The sequence below is a fragment of the Nomascus leucogenys genome, chromosome 16, assembly GCF_006542625.1.
Source record: "Nomascus leucogenys isolate Asia chromosome 16, Asia_NLE_v1, whole genome shotgun sequence".
Lineage (NCBI taxonomy): Eukaryota > Metazoa > Chordata > Mammalia > Primates > Hylobatidae > Nomascus > Nomascus leucogenys.
Window position 1 is genome coordinate 72,426,961 of NC_044396.1, and position 16,634 is coordinate 72,443,594.

At 34.1% G+C, this 16,634-nt stretch overlaps 1 protein-coding gene across 1 annotated transcript in view; it reads left to right on the forward strand.

The window, feature by feature from the left end:
• Positions 1 to 16,634, forward strand: part of MTBP (MDM2 binding protein) — a 78,639-nt gene that overhangs the window by 53,744 nt on the left and 8,261 nt on the right. Inside the window, exons 15-17 of the mRNA XM_003256161.2 lie at positions 3,076 to 3,193; positions 7,467 to 7,622; positions 10,702 to 10,797. Coding sequence (XP_003256209.1) covers positions 3,076 to 3,193; positions 7,467 to 7,622; positions 10,702 to 10,797 — 370 coding nt within the window. The remainder of the gene's footprint in view (positions 1 to 3,075; positions 3,194 to 7,466; positions 7,623 to 10,701; positions 10,798 to 16,634) is intronic.

Below are 16,634 nucleotides of genomic sequence, written 5' to 3' on the forward strand. Positions count from 1 at the left end.
TTTTATGTTATACTCTCTCCCTGTAATTTTTTTTCAAATTATTGGATCACATTTTAAGATTGTATTTATTGAATAAATGAAAGAAACTTGAAAGATTTTTAGAACCTGAACTGAAATTAGACAGGTTATACATTTGAACATGACTCCTAAGAATGAAGCTGTGATTTTTAACATCTTTTGTTGCTTTGATTTGCATAAATACATCTACTTGTAAATTACATAATGAAAGAAACACTAAGGCCAATTAGATATCATATTCTAACTCATTTGCAAGCATGCATATTAGGAGTTATTAGTAATTAATAAGGTTATTTGATCTGCTTATTTTTTGGTAAAAACTAGCATGTATAACAAGTGACAAGTCAGTATGTAGAAAATGCCTAATATAACCATTTATTTACACATTGTCACAAAGTTGCTAAAGACTTTGACAAAGTCTAATGTGATATCTGAACTCATAATACAATAACTGTAATAACTGTCTCCTTTGTATGGGCCCATTGGACACATCAACACACTGCATAAGTTTTCCAGGTAATTCTATCAGATCATTATTTTATTACTTCAAACTCTTAAAAAGGATCTTCTGGCATTTATTTATAATTCTTGCTTTATTAATTTGCAATATAACATTTTCTTTGTGATTTATTCATATTTAAGTATGTAAGGTTATAGTGGCCTCAATTCATTAACCACATAATGTCATCTCTTTTTGTTTGCTGTGATTTGTGATTTTATAGGTCAGTTTTCCCTATTTCCCTGTTGTGTTGGTTCTATTGTTCTATTTCTGTGTTTCCTGTAAAATGGTTTTTTTTTTTTAAAGCAGTGTTCTTGGTTTCTCAGAGAGCCTTTGTGCTTTTTTGGCTGTCAGCATAGCCCAGCGTTTTGACTGCCACATAAATGAAATGTTGTGTTTTATTTTATTGTAAGAATTGTATTAAATGATTCCACAAAAGACATGACACATATAAATGTTTTCCCACCTATTTCTTAATATTTAGCCTATGTTATTTATTTTTTAGGTTGTATATTATAATATTTAGGAACAATTTAATGTTTACTGTTATTTAAGATTGCTTATATTTTTTTATGAACTCATAGCATGAAGCTGTGCAGAAATGCAAGTGATTTTTTTCTTTATACTTTTAGTGGAAAGCCACATGAACATTCAGTAGCATGTTATTTTATTATAAAGCTCATTACTTTTTAAAATAGCATTTCACCACCTTTACTAAAAAATGTGAAGTGTTGTATTTGGATGGTGTTTAGATAGGGCAGTTCAATATAGGTATTGAAAATATTTTAAACTATTCAAGGTTAAATAGTTTAATAAGTAAAAGGAAAATAAGATGCAGTTTGCATTCATTTTCATTTATGTTTCTTGTTTAAAAATTCCTTTAACAGGCCAGGCATGGTGGCTCACGCCTATAATCCCAGCACTTTGGGAGGCCAGATGTTCGAGACCAACCTGGCCAACATGGTGAACCCTTTTCTCTACTAAAAATACAAAAATAGGCCAGGCGTGGTGGCTCACGCCTGTAATCCCAGCACTTCGGGAGGCTGAGGAGGGCGGATCACGAGGTCAGGAGATTGAGACCGTCCTGGCCAACATGGTGAAACCCCGTCCCTACTGAAAATACAAAAAATTAGCCGGGCATGGTGGCGCGCGCCTGTAGTCCCAGCTACTCGGGAGGCTGAGGCAGGAGAATGGCGTGAACCCAGGAGGCGGAGCTTGCAGTGAGCCGAGATCGCGCCACTGCTCTCCAGCCTGGGTGACAGAGCTAAACTCCATCTCAAAAAAAAAAAAAAAAATTAGCCTGGCGTGGTGGCGGGCACTTGTAGTCCCAGCTACTCAGGAGGCTGAGCCAGGAGAATGGTGTGAACCTGGGAGGCGGAGCTTGCAGTGAGCGGAGATCAGGCCACTGCACTCCAGCCTGGGTGACAGCGAGACTCCGTCTCAAAAAAAATAAATAAATAAAATAAAAATACAAAAATAAGCTGGGCATAGTGGCATGTACCTGTAATCCCAGCTATTTGGGAGCCTGAGGCAGGAGAATTGCTTGAACCCAGGAGGCGGAGGTTGCAGTGAGCTGAGATCACACCACTGCACTCCAGCCTGGGCGACAGAGTGAGACTCTGTCTCTGGAAAAAAAAAAAAAATTCCTTTACCAAATCATTATTTTCTCAGTCCTCTCAAAAATATAAAATGAGTATTTTCGTTAATGTTGATAGTTAGTCAAATAGCTAATGTTAATAATTTTCAATGAGTTTATTAGAACAATGTTCAAAACAATTCTAAAACCAGATAGTTTTGTAATCCAAAAAGTAGCACAGTTAGTAATTTTGCCAGTGTTAAAACAGTTCGAATATATTAATACTATTTATAATAATTTCTATTAAGAACGGAAACTGTCCCTTTAGGTTTTCATTGAAAATCCCAATATTATCAGCAATCTCAATATTAGTTCACTGCAGCATATTATCTAGAAAGATAAGCACACTCTTACATATAATATTTGATTAGTAGAAAATAACATTGAATGGTAGTGATTTGAAGGTGTGTGTGTTTAAGCATCTTGGTTTCTGCGAGAGAACATCAGAACATCATAACTTATCTATTATTATTGTAGTTTTGAGAATAAGGTAATCTCTTTTTAAACAATGTAATTTTTTGGTCTACTTGTGCTAATTCCTATTTCTAGTATGAAAATCACACAGAATATCCAATATATTCTCTACAGAGTTATCTTCTTTTCATTTAGAACTGTTTTCACCCAAAATAGCAAAGTTATGCTTTTATTCCATAGGAGTCCTAAATAGTGCTAATTCAATTTTGTGAATTTTAGCTTATGACATTTATTATGAGGTGATACTTTATTTGCAACAAACATTTCTATGGCCTTTTGCACAGTTTAGGCCATCAGAGAGGTCTTTAATAAATGCCTGAGATAAGTATGCCTTTATAGACACACATACACAGACACGTATGTATGTGTCTATAAATACACATTTTTTTATTAACAAAATTCAGTACGTTAATACTTTTCAGACTTACGTATATTTCTTTCACTTTAGATTTTAGTCCAGTGGAACCTAATTCCTCAAGTCTAATGGAAACCAATCCTCTGGAATGGCCAGAAAGGCATGTTCTTCAAAATTTGGAAACTTTTGAAAAAACTAAACAAAAAATGAGGTAATATTTGAATCTGTAGTAAAGCATGTGATAGCTCAGTAATTTGAATGAACTCTTTTTTAAAATAGTTAAATTATGTTCATGAGATTTAAGCAGCTTATAGTTTTATTATAAAAGAAATACATACTGTGAATAGTTAATCACTAGAGTAGTGTATCAATTAAAAGGGAAGTGCTCATCTTGCTCTGCCCTGCACTTGTACTTTCTAGGTCTGTGTCATCACAGTGAACATTTTGGTGTATAGCCTTTCAGACCGTCTTCCATACACATACACAGTATATGAAGATATAAGAAAATCTTACTACAAGAACATGTAAAATGAAGTAGAAGTACTTGCCTCATTTGAACCACTTTGATCTGTTCCTATTTTACATTCATATATGTTTATACAGTGCCTATTAATGAACTGTACGAGGCAGGATTTGTTGTTTTGTTTTGTTTTTGTTATTTTGGTTCAGTACATAGTAGGCCCTTAGTACATAATTGTTAAATGATGGAATAAAACGGGAGAAGCTAAGCTCTCTTACATTACTTTTCTCCCAAATATTACAAATCACATTTTTATTTTTAGCTTCTCCATGGATAGTGTTTTGTCACTTGCTATAGCTTTGTTTCATACACATGAAACAGGCATTTATTGAGTACCAACCATGTGTCAGGCACTGGGAATATGAGGAATAACAAGCTGTGCACTGCCCCTCTCATCTAGAGCTTACCTTTTAATGACAGCAGCAATCAAAACAAGTAACCAGACAAATAAATATAATAGTTGTAAATTATTCTGTGTGTAATGAATGAAATAAAAAGACTGGGGGAGAATAATTTTATTTGTTGTGGGGAGGGAAGTGGTAGTACTCACTTAGATGAGGTAGATGGTCAGGGAGACCTCTTAGAGGACGTTACATTTGAGCTGAGACCTAAGGGATAAATGGGTGAAGTATATTCAGTCACACAGGACCAAATAGGTCCTCATACACGGTTCGGATTTCATTGTAAGTGCATTGGTGGGAGATTTCATATGAAAGAGTGATGGAATATGATTTAGCAAAAATTTTGCTTTCTTGCGGCAAATAAATTGCAGGAGGGAGAGATTAGAGCAGAGAGACAGATGGCTCTATCTGTAGGCTAAGTGAGAGATGACTGTGATTTCAAACTAGAGCAGTAGTAGCGGGAACAAATTTGGGAGATACGTTGGTGGTAAGCTGGTGAAAAGCTTCCTATGATGCATTAGATGTGGAATGGAGGGAAAGGAAACGTTGAAGATCATTTAGATTTCTGGCTTCAATCGAGTGAGTGCTGTTCTTCTGGGGTAGATGGGTGGAAACTTAGGGTGAGGACAGCCTTGGGGAGAAAAAATCAAGAATTATTCTTTAGGGATGATACGTTTGATCTATGAATTATCCAAGTGGAAATAACAAGTGGACTGTGGGGATATCTGGAACTCACTCAATTTGGAGTTATCATCAGTAGGGGTTTCCAAATACATGATGGTTGATGAGTCACGTAGTGAGACTATGAGGCGAAAAGAAATGGAGGCTAAGACCACTCCTTAAGAATCCCTGGTGTTTATAGGTTAGGCAGAAGAAGACAAGAAATAAGAGTGAGAAAAGGACAGGTTCCCCACGAGAGAACCTCAATTTCTTGCCTACCAATTTTAGATGACATCTTATAACTTCCCACTGGGAAAGATGAGTAATTAACACCCTTATTTTTCTTCCCTTTTTATCTTCTATCTCTAAACCTTATGCTGTTTGCAGTATACAATTCTTAATTTTATTTTTCTTCTGTCCAAGTTCCTACTCTAACTTGGCTGACTCTACCTGCATATTTGTTATCCTGGTATTTCTTTTGATTACGTTTTAGATTAGTTCTGTATTTTCTTGGATTTCATATATTAAAGAGAAGTCTGATGCCAGATCGATTTTTGTTCCTCAATAAGTATTTTATTTTGTCTCTAAAACTTTTAAAATTTTCTATTTTCTTTAATGTTCTGAAATTACAAGAGGCCATGGTGTGAGATATTTTAGATTCAAGTTTTTTGTCTTTTTGTGGCTCTGAGAAATATCTTATTATTTCTTCAATACTATTCTTCCCTTCATTTTCTTTTTTTCTTTCTCTCTGAAATACCTATTTTAATTAATATTAAACATTCTGGATTGATGTTTTTTAATTTGATTTTTTTCTTAATAATCTATCTCTTTAACTTTTCTGCTCTATGTTCTGGGGAATTTCCTTCACCTTTGGTTTCATCTTTTCTGTTAAAATTTTTGGTAGTCATATTTTAAATTTCTAATAATTTGCTCTTGTTCTTCTGCTGTATTTTTTCTAGCAACCTATTCTTTTATTAATAAGACTTGAGATGATACTATAAAGATATTAATTAGAATTTTCTTTAAACTTGTTTTATCTGTTTCTTGAATGATCTCATTTCCATTTGCAGCTGTTTTATTTGCTCTTCTGGTGTTTTTCTCTTATGTGTAATTTTTCTCCAGTGTCTGGTGGTCCTTGATTTTCTGTTCATAACTAGGAATATAGGGCCGTGTTGCTTTCTATAGGTAGTTGGTATGTATTTTCTTTCCGTAGGTTTAGTCCTGTTCCCCACGTCTCTCAGTTATATTAATGTTAGGAGAAGGGAGAGCCAGGGTAGAGAATGTTTGTCAGGCTTCACTTTAGGGCATACTTTAGGGTATCAGCAGGCAGGAAGCATTGGTGCTTCACCCAGCACTAAATTACGGGGGCTTTATTCTGGGCCATCACCACTGACACTGAGACAGGCACTGTATCTTTACAAATTAAAATCATTGTATAGCTCCTACCCTGCTGGAGTATGAAGTCCAGAGAAAATTTGAGTGTTTTGTTGACTGTTTTTATTAGATTAATATTTTCAGTTTAAAAACAAAGGAATAGGAAGAGGAAAGAGGCACTGTCAGTATTTTATTGACCCTTAATGTACAGAAATACGTTTAAAACCGTAATGTCAACATTTTAATCATGTAATTATCAGTAATTATGCTTAATTTGAGTAATAAAATAATCAGAAATAGTTGAATTAATATAAAGTTAGGAGAAATTAATTTTCTGTGCACATGTTGAAATATTTTAGTTATGCTATGGTAACAGAGCTATGGTGATATGTGATTCAGTGCATAGTGAAACCTGTAAGTGAAACCTCTAACTGGAAACATCTAACTGAAACTACAGTGTTTTTCACTTGCCAGTATTTAAAACTTTCTGTGAGTTTTTTTTCGTTTATAGAGTCATAGAGTAGAAATGGTAACTAATTTGGAGTTAGTCTGGTTCTATCATTTTAAATAGCTGTATCACCCTGGGTCTGTAATGTAACCTTTTGTATGTTAGCATCTTTACTTGACAAGTAGGAATAATGATTGCTTTTTAAGCTTGGCATGCCGATTTTCACTTTACAAAGTACTTATTTTTAGTTATTATTTCATTTTGAGATAAGACCTATTTCATCTTTTTCAAGGAAACTTGTGAGGATTAAGAATATATTATATGTAAAGCAGTTTGAAAAATATAAAGTCCTGCATGTATTTCAGGTATATAATAATGACTCAGTGCTTATTCATAATGTCATAATCATGGCTACAAGAGACTTTGGGGAGATTTCTGATTATTGTCTAATTTCATGGTTGTGCTTCAAGTAATCTTTCCAGTTCATGGAAAATTGGAACATTCAGTCGCTTCCCTCAAAAATTTATAGTACTGGGGGGAGCGGGGAGGGACAGCATTAGGAGATATACCTAATGCTAAATGACGAGTTAATGGGTGCAGCACACCAACATGGCACATGGATACATATGTAACAAATCTGCACATTGTGCACATGTACCCTAAAACTTAAAGTATAATAATAATAATTTAAAAAAATTTATAGTATTGTGGGGTTTCAGAACATACAAGAGAATTTAGATTTAAGTTTTATAGAATTGGTAACTTGACACCACTGAATAATAGACCATCATTAATAGACAATGTAATTATGTTTAAGTAGTTAAAATATTACTTGTTGACATGATAACTGCAAGTTTTATTGTCACCTAAAGATTTTTAAAAACATAGTTAGAAACTAAGTTTTTTGCAAATATTTTACTTTATTGTCTTTCCTAAATGTTTAATACTCCAATGTTCCTGGTGTGTTTTTCTGGTTTCTGCTGACATCTTCTTTTCCTGACTATACTTTTTTTTTTCTGACTCTGGCTTCTCTCTGGATTGAATCCACTTTTAATAAGTCTGCATAACATTATTTTCCCAGAACTGGTTCATTACCTCATTCATCTGAACAGTTGCTGGGCCACAAAGAGGGTCCTCGGGACTCAATCACATTATTGGATGCTAAAGAATTGCTGAAGTACTTTACCTCAGATGGATTACCCGTTGGAGATCTTCAACCTTTACCGATTCAAAAGGGGTAGGTTATAAACTTATAATTTCCAATTAACTTTTTAAAAATTACTTTTAAATAAAATTGTGTTCATTTCCTTAGTTAATTGACGCCCTATGCTACTCAGGGAAAATTTATAAGTTTGATCCCAATGTTTGTCTGTTGGCCTTAATCTTCACTTTTTACCTTAGCAAAATATCCTACTGCTTTGTGGTATTGAATATAAGAGAAACAGAAATAAGAAAAGCAAACTCACCATATGCCCTGTAGAAGTCAGTAACTTCTATTTGGTATGCAAAGGACAATACTTTCTAATAAAAAATTGGAATTTGACTTACAAAATTTTTTTTTTAGTTCTCTTTTCTTTGTCTCTCTAGTGTTGATATTGCCACTACTCAGCATGAGCATTGTCAGGCAGGCCTAATAGTAGCAAAAAGCATGGCTTTTCACCTGAAGAACAGGAAAGTGTAATAAAAGTGCTTTTGAAACTATGGCATTGCCAAGTAAGAATTCAGTGTCTACGTGAATAATTTACAACTAATTTGACTTCCAAGACAGTTTTCACTAAGTTACTAGTTAATAAATGCTGCATGTTGCTGATGTTGGCAAAATTGCCCATAAAATTGTGACATCAAATACCTGTGAGAATTGAATAATTTACTAATTACTCTAATATCTTTTTAATTGTTAATTCATTATTTTGAAAACCTTACAAAAGACCTTAAAAATTATAGATCACTTTGATCACTTTTATAAGCTTAATTGGAATTATACTGTGATAAATATTGCCTTTAAAGGTGAATTTTAGAAAGGAGTTATTTGAAGGCAGTTATATCTCAGAAATATTGCTGGAACATTATTGCTTTATGGGCACGTTCACTAGAGAGAGAGATAAAGAGCAACTGAAAATTTGAGAGTCTTAATGACTTAATGATTTTAATAACAAAAATTATATAATTTTGGAGTAATTTTTTTCTCATAACTTTAAAAGATTGATAACCTTTTGTTGTGGGAATCAAGAAAGTAAAGAAATATACATGTTTTAATCTATTTAGTTATTGGATTACTGTCCTTTCAAATCATTAAGCACAAACTGGCAGAGTCAGTTGGTTTGCCTATACTGAATTATTTATGTAAGTTGTACTCTTTTTGACAGAATGTCTTTCTAGATGCATTGTAGGGGAGATAAAGTTAGTTCTTTCTGGAAACTAATTGTAGGTGATTTATTTAGGAAAATTTGATGTGATTCTTCAATGTTAGTAAAGAACTGCATGGCTATCAAATGTATCTTCTGTTAACATTAGAGTTGAAGGATGAATTTTCATGGTAATAAATCAGGAACCTATATGCTCTTATTAAATGTTTACCTGCACAAGAAGCCATCCAAAATGCTGTGTTAAACAAAGTACAAACATGACTCCTATGTATATACCAAGGAAATAATAAACATTGACAAAACACATATTTATCAACATGTTTATTTTAGAAAGAAAAACTTATGAGTGAAATTAAACAAAAGTAAGGTTGCTGAGGGCGATTGATATGAGAAATGAGAGACACTATGGTAAAGGGAAGAAGTAAAATGCTAGATACTTAAAGATTTCCATTTTACAAAATTATTTTAATAATCATCGAAATACTGGGGTCATTGTAATTTACTAATGTTACTTTTTGTGGAATAATTTAAATGGATGCATTTGAATATAATGTCTGCTTTTTAGGATTCATTAATTGGCATGAATTTTACATTTTAATGTAATAATTTCAAATGCTCATCATAGTACCCTAGATAATTTTCATTGGCAGGACAGTTTTCATTACTAATGCCATAGTGGGGAAAATATGATAGCAAATTTATTCTTAGTACTCTACTATTTACTTGCCCTTCTACATACCATTTCCAACTCTTCGGAACTCAAGCCCCTGGTATTTCATTTTACCTATTAACTATTTAAAGACTACTGTTGCATAATTTCCCCATTTCCTGAACTTCTGAGCTTCAGGACCATGATCCATTACATTACAACAGTGGTTTCCAGCTCAGAGAAGGATGGCACCTATCAGAATAATCCAGAGAGCTTAATCTAATTGCAGGGACCCTCTTCTTTCCCAGATTTTGATATATCTCTGTAGTTCTAGGTGTGGAAAGGCTTGAGCATGAATATTTTATGTAAACTCGACATATGATTAGTTCTAACATGCCAGTTGATTGAAAACCTACTTCAGAAAAAGAACTGAAATCAGCAGTTAGTCTCTATGCCCTCTGATATTTAAAAAGTTACTGACTCTTAAAGTAGGTGTCAATGACTAATTCTCAGGCAAAGAAAGATCTGGGTCCCACATGTGTTATAGTAGGAAGTAAATACTTTTATTGTTACCAAAGATTCAAGTTGACTTTAATTATTCCCCTGCAGAGAAGGATTTAACTAAATGCCTAAACGTTAGTTTACTCTACCAAGGAAAAAATCTTCTAGAAATAAGGCTGCTTCTTGGCTGGACGCAGTGGCTCATGCCTGTAATCCCAACGCTTTGGGAGGCTGAGGCTGGCGGATCACTTGAGGTCAGGAGTTTGAGACCAGCCTGGCCAACATGATGAAACCCTGTCTCTACTAAAAATACAAAAATTAGTTGGGCATGGGAGCAGGTGCCTGTAATCCCAGCTACTCGGGAGGCTGAGGCAGGAGAATAGCTTGAACCTGGGAGGCAGAAGTTGCAGTGAACTGAGATCACACCACTGTACCCCAGCCTGGGCGACAGAGTGAGACTCCGTCCCCACCACCCCCCCCCAAAAAAGAAAGAAATAATACTGCTTCTTGAATTTCCATTATAAATCATATTCCATTTTTGTTTTACCCATTTCTCAGAATAGTTTTGTGCAATAAATAACATCATAACTTATTGAGGTACAGAAAATGTAAGTGATGAAAGCCAAGGCCTAACTTTGCTTCATTTCCTTCTCATACTTTCTGGTGTGCCTTGACCTTTATCCCATATAAAATTCCAATTGTAGAGGAAAAAGTCAGATTTGTTTCATTAGATACTTTCTTTAACTTTCTCTTTGTCAGTAAATAAACTTTGAATACAAATGAAAAATTTTTTCTTTCAGGGAAAAGACTTTTATTTTGACACCAGAACTTAGTCCTGGGAAACTTCAGGTCTTACCTTTTGAGAAAGCCTCAGTATGTCATTATCATGGAATTGAGTAAGTTTTTATTTGTACTTTACTCTTCTGTATGTTGTTGATACAGTCTCTCTTGTGTGAAGAGTGACTATAATAAAATGATATAAATTGAGACAGAGACCAAGAGGATATGTCAAAAACCTCAAAAAGCAAAGCAGTGCATACAAAAATAATTTGTCTTCTGTTGAAGAAGTTATTTGATGATTAATCAGCTTAACAGCATTTAAGCATCCTATTATTAGTTACTAGATATTTTAATCAAAATTGTTTTGGTCCCTACGTTATAAATGTATATTCACACTATGGGTCACATTAATATTTCCTGGTCACCAATTACATTGTAGTTGCTCAGAAATTGTTAGATAGGGCCCAGCATTTCAATACTAGATATTTTTCCAAGAGAAAGACTTATACAAGTATGCACGTAATAGTTTAATTCTCAATATCCTCAAACTGGAAAGAGACTAGGAGTATATCAATAGGAAAATAGATAAACTATGGTATATTTATATAAAGCAATACTATTCAACTATAACAAGGAACAAAATATCGATACATCCAGCAACATTAAATATCTGTCTGTGTGAAAAATATTTGAAATAAGGATTTGAGGCCAGGCACGGTGTCTAACGCCTGTAATCCCAACACTTTGAGAAGCCGAGGCAGGTGGATCACTTGAACCCAGGAGTTTGAGACCAGCCTGGGCAACACGGTGAAACCCTGTCTCTACAGAAAAAATACAAAAATTAGCTGGGCATGGTGGTGTATGTGTGTGCCTGTAGTCCTAGCTACTCAGGATGCTGAGGTAGGAGGGTCGATTGATATTGGGAGATTGAGGCTGCAGTGAGCCATGAGCATGCCCACTGCACTCCAGCCAGGTGACAGAATGAGACCCTGTCTCAAGAAAAAAAAAAAAAAGAATTTGAAGACTTTGAAATTAGCAATACGAAGTATAACATTCAATAGTGAATTATTTCTAAAAGAAGTCCTGTATGAAATGCTAATTTGAATCTAAATGGTAAGATAAGATTTTCAAATTGTTTTGTGAACAACAGATAGGCAACTTGGAGATAACTACTAAATCATAAAAAGATAAGAAATGCCACCTGATCCATCTTTTTAGTTCTGCTGTTTGACTAAAGGATTCCATGTTTGAGAGGATTATTCTTCTCCCTTTAACATGAAAAAGGTAGGGATGTTTCCCAGATAGCCTTAAATTTAGCTGAAGCTTTTACTTAAACTATTATTTTTAGCCATATACTCTTCTGTGCATTGATTACAAAATTTTACTTCTCTTTTTTCTTTTCCAGACAGTCTCACTTTTTCACCCAGGCTGAGTGCAGTGGCACAATCTTGGCTCACTGCAACCTCTGTTTCCCGGGTTCGAGTGATTCTCCTGCCTCAGCCTCCCAAGTAACTGGGATTACAGGCATGCACCACCATGCCTGGCTAATTTTTGTATTTTTAGTAGAGACAGAGTTTAGCCATGTTGGCCAGGTGGTCTTGAACTCCTAGCCTCAAGTGATCCACCTGCCTCAGCCTCAAAAAGTGCTGGGATTACAGGCGTGAGCCACCGCACCCAGCCCAAAATTTTACTTTTCATTTATACTAAGTTTATTAAATTTAAGTGGTAACATCTTGTTCTACTATATAAACATTTGATTAACAGGATATATTTTTCTGTTTTCCCCCTTTTGATTTTATTAAAGACCTAGAAATTAAACATTACAGAAACGTTTATAATGAAAACCAACAATTCCTTTCCTTATTACTATCTACCTGCAGTCCCAGTTTTTAGAAAAAAAAGAAAATTTTTATTTGTTTGGTTTAGTTTCCCTGGTGGTTATCTCTCATTTTAAAAAATATCCTTATGTCAATATTTTTAACTGTCACAATATAAAATATTGACTCTGCTATGAAGATTTGGTTCTTCTCAAGTTGAGCTCTCCACTATTTACTTTCATGTTTTTAAATATATATACATTTAAACTTCTCCTTCTTATTCCATCAGCTATAAAGCAGTATCTCCCCCACTTTGTTGGATAAGAATTTTAGGACCTCCTAATCTATTAAAGGAAACTAATGAAAAATTTTAGGTATTTTGTATTTAATTTCAATGTGAAAGTTGAAACCAGTCAACAGTGTTTATATTATTATTATGAAAAATAGTGTTCACTGTTGAGAAAATGTACTAGTATTAACATTTGCTTTGCTACATGGCCAGAATACCCCAGGACACATCTGTTTTTCAGTTCTTCGGCCCTATAAACACACTGAAGCACTAATTTGAATAAAATAAGCTACAATAATTACATTTTAACTGCTGACTAAAGTGTCCATCATATCTTATTTAGATTATTTCTCCCAAAATTTTAATTTAGTTTTGTTTATTCTATGTCTCCATCTCGCTACTTTTTTTTCCTGCTGTTTTTAATTTACTATAGAAAAAATCTTGATATATACAAATTTATAAAATTTGTCAAGGATATGTTCTTTATGATCATTTATCAAAATATTAAATTAAGACTTGAGTACTGTGTCCTGAAGGGCTTAAATCTCACAGAGCTTTATTAACTTATACACATACAATGTTATGAAATTCTGATTCACTGTAAAAAGTAATTCTCTTCTCCACTACCTACCTACTCCCATAAACAAATAAACAAATCTATCTGTGACTCACTTTTTTTTACTGTAAATTTATGCTCATTAAACTGGGGACATTGAGACTAGGCTGACAAAGTTGTAGGAGGTGAGCACCATGAATTCAGAAACATGCTTTTTTCAAGCAGATTTGGGTGTATAGTATGAGAGCCGATTTATGTTCAACATAGATTATGGAGTAGAAACAAAGCTAAGTAACATTTTAAAGTAAATATGAAACTACAAAAAAAGTTCTCTTACGTTGTTGTGGGCCTTTAGAACCCTGGAGCTCTTTCTCTGATACAAAGGAATATTTGGAAAAAATGTGTTAATTGCATGGGAGCAAAACAATGTTTTTTAAGGCAAAATAAAATATTAACCACCGTTGGCTTGTTTGTTTTTTCACTTATTTACCCTATCCTGGAATTTAAGATGCCATTAATTGTAAAATGCATTGTTTTATTAAACGGCAAATTAAACTCTGCTCTCATACTCTGACAATCATTTGATCACACCAGGCTCTCATTGCTTTGAAATTTCCTTCATCTACTCCAAGAGATTTGGCAGTTTCTTCTGCCTTAATTGGTATTGGTTGGTTTGTGATAGGCACTATTTTGTCTATTTCTTATTTACAAAACAAAAACAGCTTCATTGTCTTATGGGTGTTTTTCTTTTTTTTTTCTTTTTTCTTTTTTATTATTATACTTTAGGTTTTAGGGTACATGTGCACAATATGCAGGTTTGTTACATATGTATCCATGTGCCAACCCAAATGTCCAACAACAATAGACTGGATTAAGAAAATGTGGCACATATACACCATGGAATACTATGCAGCCATAAAAAATGATGAGTTCATGTCCTTTGTAGGGACATGGATGAAACTGGAAAACATCATTCTCAGTAAACTATCACAAGGACAAAAAACCAAACACCGCATGTTATGGGTGTTTTTCTTTGTTAGGACCCATAAAGCATTTGCTTATTGTTTTGTAAGAAAATATGGAATTGTAGTCATTCATCCAACAATAAATTTTTACTTCACTAATATCAAATATACACCCTGCCCCCTGCCTCTCTGTTTTTCTCTAATTTACAAAGTAAATTTTTGTTCCAATGGCAAATCATAGTATAGTCATTTTAAAGATATTTTAAATGGCAATTAACATCAACATGTACAGTGTGCATAATTCAGTTGAAGCTATGACATTATGGACAGCTGTGATCAAGAGATGTTAAAACTGGAAGAAAAAATCTGCATTTTAGAAATAAAATCTTAAGGTGGAAAGAAATATTCATCTTAGAATCAAAATATGCATCTTTTCTCTCAAAAATTTTCTGTATTCAAGCTCATCAGGCATTATCTTGCCTCTTGCCAGACTCTTGAAATTCACGTTTCTAATTTTACTCTAGATTCTACCAATTACCCATGATAGAAGTAGGACTCATCAGTAACCCTTAGGGTTGCTTCTGGTTTTTAATGAAATATGTTTCTTAAGCAACAGACTAGAGAAAGAATATTAGCTAGAGAGATGCCAGAGACCTAGGTTCTACTCCCTACTCTGCCACCAACTCACATGCAGATTTAGAGTTCAATTTTGTCACCTGTTAAATTAAACTGAGTAGATCAGAGATTTTTCAGTCCTAGTTATAATTTAGAATCATCTAGGTAGGCTTTTTAAAAAGTGTGTATTTTTAATATTTAACTACAATTAATTTTAATATAATAAGATGTTTTGATGTACGTATGCATAGTGAAATGATCACTGTAGCCAAGCAAATAAACATAACCATCATCTCACATAGTTACCTCTTGTTTTGTGTGCTGAGAGCACCCAAGGTCTACTCTCTTAGCAAATTTTCAATATACAGTACGTATGATTAACTATAGTCCTTATACTGTAGGCTAGATTTCTAGATTTATTTATCCTACATAACTCTGCAACTTTGGACCCTTTAATCTACATCTGTTCATAACTTTCGCCGTCCCCATAACCACTATTCTACTCTGTTTCTATGGATTTGAGTAGTTTTTTAGGAATCACCTAGGCAGATTTTTAAAACTGTCAATGACAGAGTATTACCCTAGACCAATTAAATCAGAAACACTGAGCACGTAATACTTCTTGAAAGCTCTTCAGATGGTTCTAATGCTCAGCCATGTGTTGAACAGGAGTAAGATGATTCTTAGACTTTACATAGAGATAGTATACCAAGATGGTTAAAGTCAGGCTCTGAAGTCACCAACCTGGGTTTACATTCTGGCTGTGCTACATATTATCAGCATACTGCCAGCTTTACTGTGGTAGGAAATAAATCTAATGATGATGATAATAATAATAGTAACATACATTTCTTGACTGCCCTGCTTGCATGTTTCAGGCACTGATTCTAAGTGTTTATATGTACAATTCAAGGAATTATCACAATAGCTTTTTCAGATAAGTACTGTAATTCTCATTTTGCGGGTGAAGCAACAGAATCATAGATAAAGTTAAGTAATTTGGCCAAGTTCTCACAGCTAATAAGTAGAGGAGCCTGGATTTAAATCCATGGAATCTGATTCCGTAAGTCTGTATCAAATATGTAAGTGTCACAAGGGAAAGATAAGGTTCTTAAAACCTCCATCAAGCAGTCAGATGTTCAGGAAATGATACACTCCTTGGGAGTTGAACTAAAATCTTTTGGATACAAAAATCTGATTTTAGGCAGTATCTTAGAATTTTGCAGGTAAAAATGACAGATCACAGAGAAAGGTTTTAATTTGTACAGTGCTACCATCACATATGTGAAGCCATTTGTGTTTTTTTAATGCTGTTGTAGATAGGGACGAAAGTGAAGAGTTTTCCAAGGTCACACAGCTCCTAGGTGATCTTCCTGATATCCTTGTTTGTTGTACTTAACAACCTAGGATTTCTTTGAGTCCAGAAGCATTCACTGAGCTGACATTTCATTGATGCCCTGAATCAGATTCAGCTAGAAACCACATGCACAGACAGCCGAAGTGTTTGAAGGAAAATCTGTCAATCAGCTAATAAGGTGGGAACTGAGTTTCAAAGAAAAAATTCGAAATGTTGTAAGCTGTTTGGTGAGCCAGTTTAGAATGCCTTTATACCCTTTTAATCTTTGTGTTGAGAATAAACTTGCCCTTTCTAACAGAAGTCAGCAGTTCATGTTGTCATAGATCAGCCATACTGAGAAATCAGAGGTTGGTA